At 39.7% G+C, this 18,580-nt stretch overlaps 1 protein-coding gene across 12 annotated transcripts in view; it reads right to left on the bottom strand.

The window, feature by feature from the left end:
- The window catches only part of DOCK9 (dedicator of cytokinesis 9), a 266,081-nt gene that overhangs the window by 99,176 nt on the left and 148,325 nt on the right, over positions 1 to 18,580 (bottom strand). For 11 of the 12 annotated variants that reach the window (XM_045567090.1, XM_045567095.1, XM_045567093.1 and 8 more), the window contains exons 7-12: positions 18,400 to 18,534; positions 13,052 to 13,226; positions 12,005 to 12,072; positions 2,041 to 2,115; positions 766 to 906; positions 82 to 285 (exon numbers count right to left, since the gene is read on the bottom strand). In XM_045567090.1, coding sequence (XP_045423046.1) covers positions 82 to 285; positions 766 to 906; positions 2,041 to 2,115; positions 12,005 to 12,072; positions 13,052 to 13,226; positions 18,400 to 18,534 — 798 coding nt within the window. The remainder of the gene's footprint in view (positions 1 to 81; positions 286 to 765; positions 907 to 2,040; positions 2,116 to 12,004; positions 12,073 to 13,051; positions 13,227 to 18,399; positions 18,535 to 18,580) is intronic. The other variant, XM_045567092.1, reaches the window with a different exon arrangement.

Raw genomic sequence — 18,580 nt, 5'->3', positions numbered from 1 at the left:
CTCATTTTAGCACTGTCAATGTATTTCCGTAACATGCAAGATTAAGTCTGAGCAGTATGACCGCAGGCTCACAGTTCCCACCTGCTTCGGATACTGCATGGCGGCTTCGTGGAGGATGCCCTGAAGGACAGGCGGGCTCTGCCTGCTGCCGTTCATAAGAGCCGGGGATGTGGTGGCCAGCATCTGCCTCACAGAGAAATGATTCAGGTCCACGTGGAAATCGGCAGAAATCTTTCGGTTGTATTTTATGTCAAACAGGGATAAAGTAACAAAGAAAGGCTCTACCTGAACAGAACAAAACAAAACAATTCACGCGATCACTATGGCTCAAACAAGGAAAAAGGATGCTGCTATCAAAGGAGAAATGACGAGACCTATTTAGGATTGTTGCCATAAAGTACTACTAAACAGTCCCATCCTTTTTCATATAGAGAATTGGTAATAAAACATTTTAGGAAGCAATTATTTTACTTTTATGTACTCTGCTACTTAATGTGTGCTCCACAGAAAGCAGACAGCTGCCTTCCCTCAAGTGTCTAAGACGAAATCTGACTCCAGGAAACACTGAGCGCAAACCTACCATCCTCATCCCTCATCACAAACATCCTGTCTCTGCAGGCTAAACAACCCTCCATATCCCGATCCACACACTACACCTCTCTGATACCAGGAACTAGGATTTCTCATTCAGCCTGCACCATAAGGGCATACCTCAAACTTTTGGTTATTTTTTAAAAATCTTTATTTTTAAAAAAGAAAAATTACATTTGTAGTGGGTCCTTCTTCATTTTCAGCAACACAGCATTGCAAGTTGAAAGATAAATCATTGCACTTGACAAGAATTCTTTTTCCAAACTTCTCTTCAAATGGCTTCACTTCTGGCTCAGCTGATGAGAAGTCAAGCTTCTTCAAAAGAAAATGTAAATATATAAATATATTATGCTTCTATTTAAAAAAAATCTCATCATAAACGCATCCAGAGGAAACTGCTTAAAATATGGAAAAGCTATATATACTCATTTACTCATAACAGTGTTACTACTTTATAGGAAGATTATATAGTTTATAATAGTTACATATAATGGTCAAGCAAATGACGATATACCTACTTGATAGATGATTATACAGACCTTAAAAATCATGTTTATGAACAACCCCAGTGTCCATCAACAGATGTGTATGGATACATACAATGTGGTATATGCATACAATGGAATATTATTTAGCCATAAAAAGGAAGGAAATCCTGACACATGCTACAACATGCATGGACCTTGAAAACTGTATGTTAAGTGAAAGAAACCAGACACAAAAGGAGAAATACTGTATGATTCCACACTTCTGAGGTCCCTAAAATAGACAAGTTCACAGAGCAGAATAGAGGTTACCAGGGAATGGGGGAAGGAGGATTGGGGCATTATTATTTAGTACACAGATTCAGTTTGGGAAAATGAGAAAGTTCTGGAAATGGGTGGTGGTAATGGTTACACAACAATAAGAATGTATTTAATGCCACTAAACTGTACACTTAAAAATGGTTAAAATGGTAAATTTTATGTTATGTATATTTCATCAAAATAAGTAAAAATTGCCTAAAAGAAATAATATATATACACACATTCATATGGCTATAAGATCTGTAAAGAAATACAGAAAAATACTTTTATTACAATTAAATGAGAAAAGAAGGTTTTGTATTTGAGACGGAGCCTCAGCTAGTTGGAAACTATCACTGACTCCCAGGCATCTGCAGTGATACCTGTTATTTTCTAATGGTTATTTTAACAGGTACATTATATGTTCTTTGTGAACTTGAGGAATCTTTGGATAAATCTATCTCAATTTGCAACAATCATACAAATATTCACAACAGTAATGGTACGATGATATTATAGGTTGTTTTTATTTTTCTTTTCCCCAAGTGTTCTATATTACTATATTGCTTGTCCATCCAGAATAAACAAAGCAAACAAAGAAACTCTTCAAAGATTTTCTTGCCTCCATTTGGCTTTAAATTTTAAATATTAATATAGTTCTTACCTGGGCATCTGGGTCCAAGTAAAAAAGTTTAACTCTGCTTTCACTTTTCAGTTTGATTTCTGCTTCTCTGGTACTCTGATAACAAGATGAATATAAATTACTCTTAACAAAATGATTTTCTTACAGAGATGTCCAAATATGTTTAAATGCTGCCCCATCCTGAAAGTTCAGGCTGCTAGAAAATTCTGCCTTATCTTGGAGAGCCGGCTGCATGTCAACAGACAGATACACTCCAGGGAGCGTGCAGCACACAAGGTGAGTGCCGTGAGGGGAAAACAAAGTCAAGACACCACCTCTGCCCTTAAGAAGCTGACAACCAACTACAGAGTCAAAAACAACATGAAGAAAGCAAAAGAGAATAAGCACTTATCTGTCAAGAAAGGCTTCCTAAAGTAGTGGAATATGAGATGGGCTTTGAATGAAGGGGCAGAATTTAGATAGCAAAACAGGGAAAATATGAATGTTCCAGGCTGAACAAAACATGAACATTCCAGGCACAGCACAGGTACTGAGGATGGAAATGAGCCCAGGTGGCAGAAAGGATTTAATAGGGTCCAGTTTAAGACTGGGTACAAGAAGGGGAAGAGAAAGAAATACACTTTGAATGGTGGGTAGAGAAAACTATGGCAGATCATCCCATAAATATTCACTGAGCACCTCTTATGTGCCAGGCACTGGGGACACAAGCATGAATGAACAAAGTCCCTACCCTGAGGACACCAGCTGGGGAGACAGCATATCAACAGGTAATAAGAAAGACAAAAGAGAGTGTAAGGTGCAGAAGGAGCCCCCTGCACTAGGAGGTGGGAGTCAGGAAAGACGCCCCAGAGAAGGCCCATCTTGAAGGACGAGAACATTTGGCCAGGAAAGGAGAAAGGGGCATTCTAGGAGGAGACACTGCAGGTGTGAAGGGACAAGAAGTCATACCTGAGCAATGACCAAGTCGTTCATTATGACCATAAGACTGGATACGATGGAAAAGTAAAGAGAAGTGAGTCTGGGGCTTGTATGCTAAGGACTGGGGATTTCATTCAAAATCCAAAATATCTGGCAATATTTTAGGCAAGAGAATAAAATCATGAGTTCCACATTTTAAAAGCATCACTTGAGTAAGGCTGAGGCAATGGATTAAAAAAAGACCTGGAGGCTCACGGTATCGTTTCTGGGTTATCATAACGGTCTCCCAGTCCCACAGCAAGGCCCACAACAAACCCTGTTCCTAGCTCGGGTGGCCTGCTGAACGGTGAATGCACTGCCTGAGACGGATAACTCAGGGAGAAGAGTAAATCTGTAGGAAAGATGATAAACAAAGTAGAGTGTGAAGATGCTCGTGGGATTTCCAACTGGAAACATGCAGTAGACAGCCAGAGGGGTGGAACCTGAGCACAAGACAGAGGAAGAAGTTGGAGTTACAGAGTCAGAGAAGAGCACAGAGGTGGGCGCGGAAGTCAAGAGAGTGGATGAGATTCCCTGAGAGAGAGAGTGAAAGGGAGTCTGAGGACAGAATCCCAGGGCCCACTAGTGAAGGGGTGGATAGAAGAGGAGAAGCCACTGAAGAAAACAGACAGATGGTGGCAGAGATGGGGGCTGAAGACGTGGGATTTGGGAACAGAGACAGAAAGAAAAGAGGCTTCTTAGACACTTGCAAGATAGACGTCATCTCTACCCTCATAATTTCCCATGCCTGGAACCTCTAGATCTACATCGAATTCTTCTTGACAGTCAGAGATCTCTGTTGTTCTCAATCTCCATGGTTAAGTCTACAGAGTCAGAATAGAATGTCGTCTCTCATCTGCTGCTTCCCCCAAAGACATGAGTCACCTCAAAACACCTGATGATGGCGCAGCTGACAACCACAGTGGAAAAAGCGTCTCACCTTCTCTCTCGGTGGCGAACGAGGTCTATTATTATACTTCTAATCAAGGCTAATGAGAAATTAAGCAGCTTTCTCAGTCACGCAGTTGATATATGTAATAGGTCCTTAGCAATGATCCGAGCTCTCATGACTGTATTTAAGCAACTGTCTATGCCTAATGAAATGACCAGCAGAATGCTAACGAAGATGCTGGGCTTTAGTTCTAAGAAGTTTAGTGGCTAACTAGCTGTGCAAGCCACCCTGCACTCCATTTCCATTAGTGAGTAAAAATGCTGAACAAGTTGACGGCTCGTCTCTGACCACAACACAGTTTATCTTGATGCCATCAGAGGGGGCTTGAAGGCTGTGGAGGTCAAAGGACATTCCTACGAATCTTCTGTTCCTGCTTCCAGGGCAAAATAGGTGGCCGTGGCTGAGGCAAACTCTCTCCACAGGGAGGATGGGACCACTTCATTTTACTCAATCCTGCCTATTACCTTTCCTAATTTTCCACATCAAAAGAGCCAGAGCATGTGCAAGTGGAATCCACTTAACTGAACCCAAAGAACTTGCTTTATATTGTATACTGCCCATGACGTTTCCTAACAAAACCATCAGTACTAGGTGCAGCAAACCACCATTAACAATAACATATTCTACTTCTGACTGTCTGCCTGCCTCTTTCAACAAAGGCAAATACTGTACTGTGACCTCACACGCTAGATTAGAGCAACGGGTTCTTAATGTAGATGCAATTCTTGAGGCCTTTCTGAAAGATGCTTTTTGTCTCAAGTTGCTATGCTACGAGATGAGAAATGAATACAGCAAGAACAAGTGCTATGAGCTCCATATAATTAGAGGACAAATAGGAATGCAGACATATTAAAAGAAAAAAAATAAAGAAACTACTAGCCAAAATATTAATAGACACAAAAACATCCCGGTGTTGCCACTAAATACCCAACAGATATAATCTTCACTAGAGAGATCGTTTAATGAGAAAAAAGGGAAAATTTTAGACATAAAAATAACCTAAAAGCTTGTGATCTACTTTGCATACATTGAAAGCTCTGCTATGAGATAGATAAAAATCAAACTGGGCTTAAGGTTCCTCCCATCCCTCCCAAGGCCTAGGATGATGCATTAAACAGAAGGGAGTCCCAATAAATAGTGGCTGAAGGAATTACCAAGTAAAATCTAGGAGGTAAGAAAATGTGGCTTAGGGGAGGGGCAGGGCTTCACTCCAGAGTTAGGGAATAAAAAATATCTGGAAGAATAATGATGATAATAGCCAACATCTATCTGCTAGATATTATCCTAAGTGCCCATCTGAATTTTACCAGAGCTATAGGAGGCAGGTGCTATTACTATCCCTGCTGGTGAGAAGAGGAGACACTGAGGCATGAGGGTTAAGTACTTTGCCCAAAGTCCTACGACAGGAAATGGAAGCCTTTCTTCTAATGCAGGCTGTTGGGCTCAGAGCCCAGCCTCTCAACTACTACGCAAGAAAAGACAAAGGTACAGAGTATGAACAGGCAAGTCAGAGAGGAAGAAGAAACCCTAACAGAAAAGAAATATATGAAAATGTTAAAAATATCACTACTAACAAGTGAAATATAAATTAAAGCACAGTAAAATAGCATTTTTCCCTCCTCTGATAAGGGAAAAACAGGAATGTGAATTGTATTAACCTCTTGGGAAAGTAATCTGGAAATATTTAAAGCATCCATAAAACATAATAACCTTTGACCTAAAATTCCCATCTTGGGGAATTTCTCCTACTAAAATAAGAGCACAAGTATTTGATGTCATGTTGTTTGCTGTGTACTGTTGGTGGAGGCTAAAAACTGCAAACAGACAAAATGTCCATCAACAGAAAGGTGGCTGAATAAACTGTGCAACACCCACAGCTGGAATATTACGTTGCTTACTTTTGTGTAAGGTAGATTACAAGCTCACTATGAAAATGAGCAAACTAGATCCTCTACTGACCCAAGAGACAGCTACGAAATGTTCTTAAGTGACAGAACAAATTTCAGAATAATGTATATATCATGAGCATATTTTTTAAAAATACCTTAAAAATCCTACATATGTGTACGTGTGTTTCTATGAGCAATCAGTTTGGTAAAAGGAGAATCATGACAGGTTAACATCAGTGTCCTGAGGAAGGTAGGAATAGAGGATGAACGGAAAGGATTAACTTTTCTTTAAAAAACTTTGGGTATTTTTACTTATTATAGCAAGTACATTTATTTTTCATTAAAAATTTTAACAAAGACAATAAATACTTGTAATATGTACAGCCCACAAAATACAGCCATAAAAAAATATTATCCCAAAGTCTACGTAGTTCTGAGCACTTCTCAAAGTGACAGAAACCAGCTCTGCTCTTAACAGTAACCCATGGCCAGTCCACATCGTGCCAAAACACCCTGTGGCCACCACCCTGATCACAGCCCGCTGACTACTTTGGGTTCAGTGGGAAGGAGAATGGGAGGAAAATGGACACAGAAAATGGCCAATGCACAGCCATTCTCTGTAGAAACCGGCGCTTGCTCAAAAGTCAAAGAAGAGAATGATTCACCTAAAACAAAGGTTGTTCCCACGTCCCTCCCACCTCACCCCATAAAGTCTCAATTCAACTACTAATGATACACCCTGACAAGGTTTTCTTCTTTGTCTTAAGAAGTAACTACAAACCAAATATTCAAGAGTTTCCAGAAAGTCTGCTGTCGGCTTTAGGTGTGCTCTGTGTCTTAAGTTTATTTGTGAGCAGAAAAAACAATCCAAAGTCAATGACTACAGCCAATAGCATCTTATTCTTGGGACGAATTATGAGAAAAATATTGTGTTGACTGTTGGGTCAATTTAAACAGAATGGGTTGGAATAGGAAGATTTAGCAAAATCCTTGGAGGCCAGAATATATAATATATTCTTTAATTTAAAAGCACTATCGTGATCTATTTCCACGACTTCCAAGATATCTAACTCTCCTGAACCACCATCTCACCCTCTGTGTCTCAAAGCTACAATAAAGCATTACAGAATAAGGAGGCCCAGAAATGGAACGCCGGATGACCTCACAAACACAACCCTAGCCAGTTCCTTTGCACTGTAATGCAATGATATCATTTTCTGGATTGGGATATAGGGAAAGAAGCACTTATTAAAGACTTGGTTCAAAAAATCAGAAAAGGTGTCTGTGAAACCATCTGGGTTCTGACGAGTTCCCCAACCTCAACGAGACTATAAAGTCTGAGACACCAAACTTTCTCCTGTGTTCAACTGTGGAAGACTTATCTGGAAAGATAGGTTCATTCACTTAAAAAGAAGTTATAAGGTAAGAGGATATGAGCAATTTTGGATTAACAAGACACTCTGCTTCTCTTTCAGAAACAACCACATGGGGAGACCAAATTAAGAGTGAGGTGCTGTTTTCTGAGTACAAAAAAAGCTCAAAAACAGAAAAGCTGTGGAAGAAAGTATAAGGTGGGTGCACAAGGGTTTTCTTCAGACTATCTTTATACAAGGAGGTGATATACATATTCCAATGTGACCTAAGATAAACGTAACCAGAGAAATTAAATAATTAAGTAATGGGATTAACAACCTAATCATATTACTCCCTTGACTTTCTTTCTAGGGAAGAAATCAATTAACTAACTTGAACTACAGTTTGTGTATTTAATAAAAATATTTATAAGACTGATGCTATATATCCTGCTACATTTACAACAAAAATTGTTTGGTTCCATGTTAGACAATAGGAGGAAAAGAACAGGTTTCAGGATAGATACAGGGTGTCCCTTAATATGAAAACAATAAGATGTTCAGTACTAAATGTACAAACATAAGTTCCGAGAATATACAAAATATTCTGAAAACCTAAGTCCCTATTGCTCACACCATAAGTAAAGGGCCCCTCCATAATATTCCAGAATGAGACATCAGTTATTTTTGCACTAAAACAACTTCCTGTCGGTCATATCCTGTTTGGCTATGTCTCAGTAATAGAAACAAAAGCCGGGGCAACAGGATGAGGGAGGCAGAAAGAGGAGTTGACCAGAGAGGAACCTGCCATTAAATGACACCTCCAACCACCTTCTGCCTTCCCCCATTGTTCTAGGCCTTTCTCTGCAATCTTACTTAACTGTGGCCCAGCCTCCCAGGCTGACCCTGTCTTGTGCCTTCCTGCCCTGGTACTGACCTCCTTACTTTTCCATCCCCTGACTAAACTCTCCCTCCTTGCACCGCTCTCTCCCCCACCCCATCTCCTACATACATCTCTGATTTTGCAGCCAAGGGGCCCATTCCTTCTGAAAACAGGATAGATGACCAACAGTTATAGGCAACTTCTCTGCTTTCTCAACAGGTACAAATGATCCCCACCCCAGATACACTGGAGGGGGATGATAAACAGCTGAAATCACACTTTTGCTCAGGGCACAGGTCTGCGTGGTACCTGGGCCACTGACTACGCACACCGCTGAGTAGGCCATTAAAAGGCAAAGTCCACAAACACCTGCTCCCAACACTCCTGACAGCAGCACGCTCAGTGAATGACAATACATCTTAGTTTTCTTCATTCTTTTTCCCTTCAAAAAATTACCTTCTGCCTTTTTTTAACCCTCTTAAATAAAAGTATTTTCACACACCTGAGAGATTTCCTCAATTATCCTAAGAATGTCTCTTGTGGCCCTAAGCTCCCAACTCAGGTTCAACAATCAAGGTTCACATATTACATTTGGTTTTTACACCTCTGTAGTCTCTTTGAATATCGAACTCTTCCCCTATCTGTTTTCTTTTTAAATAACGCTGACTTTTAAAGAGTGTAGGCTGATAGTCTTATATATTGCCCAATATCCTGCATTTCTCCAGTTGTTTCCTTATGGTGTCTTCTAATTTGTTTCTGTATTCCCTGTACTTACTGTAATCTGAAAGTTAGGTCTAGAGGCTTGATTGGGTTCATGCTAGATGGTTTGGGCAAAAATATTTTATAGATGAAACTGTGCTATTTTAAGTTTTCTACAAAGATCGTTTATTTATTGATTTATTGATTTATTTATTTATTTTGGAGGCAGAGTCTCACTCTGTTGCCCAGGCTAGAGTGCCGTGGCATCAGCCTAGCTCACAGCAACCTCAAACTCCTGGGCTCAAGTGATCCTCCTGCCTCAGCCTCCCGAGTAGCTGGGACTACAGGCATGCGCCACCATGCCCGGCTAATTTTTCTATATATATTTTTAGCTGTCCATATAATTTCTTTCTATTTTTAGTAGAGACGAGGTCTTGCTCTTGCTCAGGCTGGTCTCGAACTCCTGAGCTCAAACAATCTCCGTGCCTCGGCCTCCCAGAGTGCTAGGATTACAGGCGTGAGCCACTGTGACTGGCCAAAAGATCATTTATTATTTAAGAGATAAATTTAAATTTATATTCCAAAAAATAAAAATAAATAAATAAAACACCTGAGAACAGGGCAGGGGGACTCTAATGATTCTGTATTTTTCAGGCTTTGACCCTTGCCCACAGTAAGAAATATGTATGAATGTTCCCAACACAAAGGAAAGATAAATGTTTGAGGTGCTGGATATCCCGATTACCCTGACTTGATCATTACACATTGTACACAGATATCGAAATAGCACATGTACCCCCCAAATATGTACAACTATTATATATCAGTAACAATATACAATAATGGCATACCAAAAAAAGAAATATGTTTTACATTACAATGCAACACACACTATATATGTGTGTATACATGTATATATGTGAAATAATATCTATCAGTATTAAAGGTAATATACTTTTATATTCTCTGTTCAATTCTATTCCACTTAAATTTTTTTTTAAATGTGGGTTACATAACGCTTAGCTAAAGAAGCCTGACACAAAGAGCACAAACTATATGATTCCATTCATACAAATGCCTAGAATAGTCAAAACTAACCTACCGCGATGGAGGTCAAAGTAACGGGAGTATCAGCTGGGAGGCGGTACAAGACAGTCTCTGGATGCTGTGAGTGGTCTATATATTGATCTGGGGGGTGGTTAAATCACTATACAAATGTGAACTCCAACAAGCTATACAATTCATGCTTGGGCATTTTGCTCAATGTAAACTATGGCTCAATTAAAAAAATAATAAAAATTAAATCAAAACAAACAATAAGAAATCGGGCTGAAGTCAATTAAATTGATTTATCAACTAAAATTGCTTCAGCTAACTTGGTTGTAACCCAAAGTTTAGAAATAGTTCTCAATATGTTCAATTTTTTTAAAAAGTGAAAACATAAGCACAAATAATATGTATACATATATCATATATATATACACACATATATAAAATATAAAATCTCCCTAGGTCTTAGGATCTAAAAAAAGTGAATTATGTTGTCCACATAGTGAGAGAAGAAGGGTTGTCCCCTCCTACATGTCTTCACAGAAAAAAAACATTGATTTTTAATTAATCATTAGGCTCCAATGTGTCTTCTCCTACGTATCCATTCTGTTCACCGAGTTAGAGCAGAAAGTTACTTTCTGACCTCTACAGTTTATCAAATATATTAACTGCTTCAACAAACTAAAACCCAAACAGGTTCCAACATTTTGTTGTGAGAATCCCCAAACATCCAGACACAGAAAAGCAAATCTCAGTGCAAAATAGGATACACAGAAGTTCCTAACAAGAAAGTACAAACACACAAGCCAAAACTCTTCCCAGACTAGGAGGTTAAAATGGTGGCACTAAAATTAGCTTTAATAGGCAGGTGCTAAAAAGATACTGTGGTAACAGTCAAGTCCTGAAGAAAAACAATGCTCTAACATCCCAGCCAGGGAGGGAGATTTTATATTTGAGAAAAGCTGTGTTGTCTTAAAATAAAGGTCAATGCTGAATGCTAGTCTATTTATAATCCTATATAGATAAACCATGTTTCTATTATAGTGTTTAAGTTCTGGGTGTGTAGAGTCATTATTTCACTGTATTATCAAAAAAAGAATAGAAAGGCAGTAACAGAGTAAGAATATAAAGGGCTAGAGAGAAGACAAAGATACTTCTCTCATTTAAAAAACAATCGTTCGTGGATACACACAAGGAGACAAGTACAAGCATATTCATTGTAGCATTGTTTATAATAGAAAAAAATGGAAATAATAGAACAGCTAAAGTAAAATGTTTATACCGTTCAGTAAAAGGGATGAACTAGATCCATATACCAGCTCAGACGGATCTCAACAAGGCTGAATTTTAAAAAGTGCAGAATAATACAAATCACATGTTAGCATTTATATAACATTTTTAAACATACAAAATAACACCATATATATATCATTATGATAGACTGATTTGTAAAAGATATAAAAATGAAATGGAAGTAAAACATAATAGTGCTTGTCTCTGGATGTGGTTGGGGGGACAAAGAGAATGGGAATATGGATAGTGTTTTAAAAAAACTTACACTATAACTGATGTTTTATTTCTTTTAAAAATGTGAAAGTTAAAAAGACAACATAGTAATAACATGTTGAATCTGGATGGTGGCAGTGTGGTTGTTTTGCTTTTCTTTGTGCTTTTCAGTAACTTTTAAGTTTCTCAAAATTATAAAATGCAGGTAGAGCCCCCCCCCCTTTTTTTTTTTTTTTTACTGAGAGTGACCCAGGAAATTTTTCTGTCATTCAGGCAACCTTTCTTTGGTGTAGTGGCAAGATTACCACATCCATCCTCTTTGAAATTGTGTCTATTAATTTAAATAAGGAGAAGCACGTGTATAAACATAGAAAGTACCATGTCATTATGAGAATATGTACCTAGGTATTTTGGTTATTTCTTCAATACATGTGATGTAGTATTAAATATTATTAGGGGAAAAACATAAAGAATAATAAAAAGAGAATACTTTGTAAGGTGCTTTCTGAAAAAGAGACTGAAGTCTCAACTCAGGGCAGTACCATACTTCATGTAACCTCATATTCCAGTCAGAAAACAGAGAGTGGTAATCACAACATAATCGTTATGATTTTAACAGATTCCATTCTGGACAAACTCATGAGATGAGAAGTATTTTAATAGCATTCAATGAAGAGCAGATTTAAGATGATGTTACCTTGACAAGTTCAGGCAGGTAGCTATCTAAACCGGAACCAGAACCTTCTAATTTGCTTTGTTCATCATCTAAAATGGCAAAACAGATTATCTGGGTCACTTGTAATTCAAAGTATTTTATTTAAAACAGGAGGAGGAAGCCCATTTCTCTTAGGTGCCCTTGAACAAAGTGGTCCTTAACTCTGGACACACACAGGAAACATCTGGGGGTGCAGGGGTGCTTTGAAAAACTACTGACACCCAGGCCCAGTGGTGAGCATCAAACATTTAACAGCTGGTACACCATGCACACTATCTAACTGAACTGATAGTAGCTATGAACAACAGCCCACAGGGACACACCCATCAAAAGTCAGACCTGCCCAGGCCCTACCCAAGGCCAACTAAATTAGAATCTTTGGTGGGACCATGGAAACAGTATTTTCAAAAAGCTCTCAGGCACTTCTAGGGGGGCAGCCAGGGTTGGGGAACTACCTAAAGGCTTGAACTATAATATAACATGAATTGTCAATAACATAGCCAGACTTTTCTCACCAATTTAACCTGAGGCTCTCACCCATCCTAATTTTGTCTTAAAAATTCCAAAGGATCTTATTAATGACAACAACCATTACCAATATTTTACAACACATTGCAAATTGTATGCCAGGTACTTGAAATAACATTTTCTTATTTACTCTTTCCATCTGACCAGCGAGTTTTGTTTTTATTCCCATTTTAAAGGTGAATAAATAGTGGCTCAGAAAACATGAGTAGTTTGCCCGAGGCTACACAGCTGAAAAATGGTATGTAGGGGACTCAAACCCAGATCTTCCTCTCTGCATCCAAAGCTGTGGCTTCTCCCGTTACACAATGTCCACATAAAAAATATTAGGGAGGTAAATTCTAATGTGACAAAATCTTTGCTGGCAGGCTACCTATAAAGATCTCATATCTGTCCCATCTCTCCTGTACTTGTGCAAAACAGGTCTCCTTCCTATACCCGCCTGGCAAGAACAAAGACCCCTACAGAGCGTGTGTGCACCTGGGGGAAGCCAAACCTACCCACCTTCATGAGAGTCTCCATTTCGCTTTTCTTGCATTGCAGCTTCAAAGTTGAGCTGGAGAATCTTATTGAGAGTTGCAATCCATTCTTCCATTTCCACTTCACTGTCTGCTGCCAGAAGATAACTACTTTTGTCCTGCATCTTGAGCTCAAAAGCAAAACGCCTGACTTTGTTGTTCTGAAATGGAAAAAGGATAAAGGGACATGTTTTTAAAGAATTGGAACTGCCATAAAATAGTTTCTCTCATTGGCTGATGGGGCCATCTCATTGGCATTTCAGAACAAGCTATTTAAAACTGCAAGCCCCCTCCCCATAGAACCCAGGACTATCCACCCTCCCTGCTTTATCTGATCCACAGCTTTATTTTTCCATCCCACTCATTACCTGTTTTACATATTTATTTTATTCAACGTCTGTCCTGTCCAGTGGAATGGAAGCTCCTCAAGGGCAGAGAGTTTCCCTTCTTTTTGTTCAATATTACATCCCTAGTCTCTAGAACAGGGTCTGGCACATAGTGGGCACTTCAAAAATCTTTGTTGAATGAAATTTAATAAAAAATTTTCATATTCCTTTAGTTTCTATTTTTTTTTTTAACAAGGTAGTATGTAGTATGGCATTTTAAAAAGCAAACCACTATCTATCAGTATGTTTGACTGACTTATCTGGAACTCTCTCATCATTTATGAATTCCAAAAGGAAGTTGGACTCCCTGCCATGGCCTTGCCTCATGCCCCAAGTTTTCATGCCTGTGAGAGCGTGACCGATTCAAAGTGCAAAGACAACAGTCCTCACACAGTACAAGATGGAGGATAGATCTGCACTAGACCAGGACTTCTCAACCTTGGTATTACTGACATTTGGGCAGCCAATTCTCTGTTGTGAGGGGCTGCCCTGGGCGTTGTAGGATGCTCAGTGACATTCCTGGCCTCAACCCACTAGATGCCAATAGTAGCACATCCCCGAATCATGACAATCAAAAATGTTTCCAGACACTGCCAAATGTCCCCTGGAGGGCCAAATCTCCCCAGGTTGCCCACACTAGATAGAGGTTCAGCTCTGAGGAACATGGCACAAGACTCCTTGTAAGCATAGGCTGGGAGATGTGAAATCGCAAACTCCTGCCAACCCGAGGGTAGAATAGCCCCCTACACCCAGTAACATTTTAGCTGGCTATCCATAGTTCCCGAGGGAGCTCCTCAGTGGAGGTGTGGGGGACAGGGCAACCCTCCCAAAGGTCTGGGTGTGTTTTCTACAGCACGGTTCTTGAAAACGCAAAGCAAGTGCTACTCCCGGCAAAGCCACACAAACTCTTGTGCACAGACTGTCTGCTGTGGGCTCAGTAATTGCCACCTGCATTTCACTAAGAATCAGAAAAGGAGTCAAAGGCTAGAAACAAAATGAGTTCTCTCCCCACCATGCCCCAATGCCTCACATACTCACCATCATGAAAATAAAAAGTTAAAAGTGGGGGGGAAACATTAGGCCTTGATTCTCCCCACCATGCCCCAATGCCTCACATACTCACCATCATGAAAATAAAAAGTTAAAAGTGGGGGGGAAACATTAGGCCTTGATTCTAAGTTATTCCTCTCTCTCTCATCTGCAAAATAAGTATACTCAATTTCTAGGGTTCGAAAATACTTAGTTTCAGTTTAGGCATTTCTTTGAGTTCATAGTACTAACGAACTAATTTTTTATAACATCCAAAAGTAGTAATAATTTTTAAAAAACACTTAAATCATAATTTCTGGTGTTCAGTTTACAAACAGACATGGATAAAAAAATGCTTTTAATCTTTTCAAGCCTTAGACACAATTTATTACATGAAAAACACCATCAGCTACATCTGCAAAAACAATCTGAAGGAAGAGATTTCCAATGAAGTTAGAACCTTAGTTTTTGAAATACACTCGAGAGACTAAGTAAAAGCTCAGGGCTGTTGTACTTATAAACATCTGAACACTGTGCCAAAGACATGCAACAAAACTCTCTTATAAAACAAAAATAATTACTTCCTACTTTTAAAAATGAGATTGCCAAATATATTTAGTTTTGCTTTAACATATTCTTTTAAGTCAATGCCAGAAAATTCAGTTAAAAGGTAACTTAAAGGTCTCCCAACTCAGGAATGCAAATGAAAGGAAACTCCTACTTGGGAATCCCACACAAGAAGTTATTCATTGCCACTGATAATCACTCTGGTACTCCTTACTTCACACTGTCAATAAACATACTCTGACATAGGTCAGCTGTTCATAGCGGCAGCTTTCAGCTGGGGCTGAACTACTAGCTGAGAGACGTCCACGTACAGATGAGCTGTTGACTGAAAATAATTTTCAGTGAACATTAAGTAGTGCATTAGTTTTGATCCAGGATCCCATAATACACTTTCATGTAGTCTATCATTATTTTTTGGTACTGCACAGTGGTTTTTTAAATTCATTACAATAATTAAAGATACCAAGATTTAACTCAAGTTCTGTATCTGTAGCTTTTTGAAAAACCAGATGATCTGACATTGCTGAGCCAGCAGTTCCGCCTGGCAACATCTGCTGAGCTGAGCAGCAGCTGCTCCTGTAACCCGGTACCAGGCTCCAGTCTGCCACAGTCCTCAGCATTCCCTATTGCTTTACAACCAGGCCTCTTCTGCCACCTCATCCACCTGCCTGACCCCTGCAGACATCTCATGCCAGACCCCTAAATTCCACATCTGGCCAGGATGAAGTAACAGGACCTGGACTTACTCTCCTGTCATCATTACTAGAAAACCGAACAAAATAGATAAGGGGCCACAGACAGTGCAGGCCTGTGGTCCCTGATAAAAAGGGAAATTAACAGAGTCAGCCCCACACCACCTCAGCCTTCTGCCTGGAGTCAGTATCTGGATCGTGGCACAGGAAGGGGAACCCAAACAGAGTCCTGCCATCTTGCTGAGTTAAGAGACTGACCAGAGCTGGGAAGACCAAGGGGACCAGAGTGTGCAGGACAAAGTCTCCAGAATGAGGTAAAGATAAAAGAGCACAAAAGATAAAAGACAGCCAAACTTGGCAGAAACTCACTGAGCCACACACCCATTATGTGTGTACTTTCTCTTTATCTGTCAAGCCTTAACAAAAAAAGTTTACCAAAAAAAAAAAAATCAAAGTCAAGACACAACAGCCTAAATTTCAGACCACTAGAGATAAAGAGATGATCACAAAGAACCGGGACTGAGAACAACATCAGACTCCTCCAAAGGACACCAGCACCTAGAAGGTCACAGGATGCCTCCGAAATTCCAAGGCAAAATGATTTCACTTGGAATTTTCTAACTGGCCAAACTATGAGTCAAGTGGGAATCCAAAAATGAAGATATTCACAGATAACCTAATGCTCAAAAAATTAATATCATACACAAAATTTCTCAGGAAGTTACTGGAGGATGTGCTCCTCAAAAACAAGAAGTACGACAACGAAGAGGAAGATATGGGATCCTGGAACCAGGGAATCCGACACAGGGAGGAGGGCAGGGGGAATCTCTAGGATGGCAGCTGTGTGGGGCAGAGAAAGTGATGCATCCAGATTAGAATAGGAAGGAGGGTACCAGGAACTAAAATCCTATCTACCAGCATAGGAAGTCATCCAATGTCCAAAGCTGATGAATGAAGGACCAGCCATGAACATGCATGACCCAGAAATATGAAGGCAAACTCCAAAAGGAATAGTGAATAAAGTTGAAAATGACTGTTTCAGAGGAGCAGGGAGTGCCTGGGTAGGGGTAATACAGGGGTGAGGTACTTTTCCCACTACCCTTCAGAACTTCTGGACTGTTTGAATTAGATGAATTTATTCCTTGGTAAAAACGCACTTTAATTTTAGGTAAACAGGTAAATACATAAACAAGAATACCTGTGGTCACTCGAGAAAGCTGTGCCCCTGACTTTAGCCATACTGGCCCCACAAAACAGCCTCCTTACAGAAACGAGCTTCGGGCTGATGTGATTAGCCACCACAGAGTCATGTTTAGGGGAGAATTCTCTGCTAATATGACTGCATCTTTTGTGAGGAGTTGTTAGGGAGACTGTTCGTTAATCAGAGAGCCCTCTGTCTGAGGACCCTCAGAGCAATGCCTGAGTGATCTTCATTCTGAGATTACTGGGGCAGCTTCTGACTAATTGGATTCTCTGTGTCTTATGTGCGCTATGAATTGTGTCCACGTTCTGGTGGTCTACCCATAGCAGGCGTTAGGCCTTCAAAACATGTGCGTCTTTTTCTTAATTCTATTTTATCTCGCCCCATCCCAACCCTTTGTTCATCTTTCTGCTTTCACTCCCACTTTAAATTGAGGCTGTCCTATGTTTTATGCATCCCTGTAAGCTGCTGCCTTAAATCTTCCTGGAAAACAGCAAGGGAGTGGGTGGAAGGATGGAAAGATGAACAGACAGATGGAGAGATGGACAGATGATGGGTGGGGAAACCAGCAACCTGCTTTTAAAGACAACTATAAAAAGATATGGAAGGATGCACACCAAACTGGTAACAGCTCCCTGGGAAAGGGAGAGATGGGAGGCGGGGAGAGGGACTCAGGACTTTCGCTTTATCTGCACTGTCCAATTTTTAAAAATAAGAATATGTTCATTTGTCATATATAATTAAAGATAATTTATAAGAATAACTCTACAACAATACTATGATAACAAAACTATCTCATAGTGACCGAATGCTTACCATCTGCTGGCACTGTTCTAAGCTCTTCATGAGTATTAATTAATTAATCCTCTCAGTAACTGTAGTTGGTACCATCATTATCCCTACTTAACAAATGAGGAAACTGAGGCACAGAGAGGTTAAATAACATCCCCAAGGTTACACAGCTGGTAAGTGGTAGAGCAGGTATTCAAACCCAAGTTGCTTCAAAACCCAACTCTTTACTGATATGCTACACTGCCACTGGAACTCCCGTGATAGCAATTAACAGTCACCACTGAGACGCGAGAGCTGTTCTAAATATTTCCACATGTTGACTCATCCAATGCACTCATTTATCCTATTAATGACATTATCATTATCCGAATTTTTCAAATGAAGAAACTTTGGGTAAGGAGTCTGTCCAAGATCACGCAGCTGAAAAGTGGCCGTGGCAGGTTTTAAACACAAGAACTTGTGTTCCAGAGCACTCGCCCGTGCCACAATGTCATCTGCCTCTGTGTTATCCCTGCCCATCTTCTACAATGATAAAAAACAAGCTTTTCCTTAGGTTATTTGTCCCATGAGTATTGTATTTTGGAAGTGTTTGCTGTAAACCTGCCAATTCACAAATAGTACTACTGCAGATAAGAAAACTTGATGACAAAACTCTTTTCATATTTACCTGAACCACACCCATACAGGAATCCAGAAATATTGATCCTTTCGGTTCTTTGGAGATCTTTTCATCTTTATAAAAATTCAAATTATAGGATCCATCACCAAGTTGAATGAGGTGGAAAAAACGTCTCTTAAATGACTGGAAGAAAAATACACACACAGCTATTCTTTCAAAATGAAAAGAG

Source organism: Lemur catta, chromosome 13, assembly GCF_020740605.2.
Source record: "Lemur catta isolate mLemCat1 chromosome 13, mLemCat1.pri, whole genome shotgun sequence".
Lineage (NCBI taxonomy): Eukaryota > Metazoa > Chordata > Mammalia > Primates > Lemuridae > Lemur > Lemur catta.
This window is presented reverse-complemented; position numbering and strand designations above follow the sequence as displayed.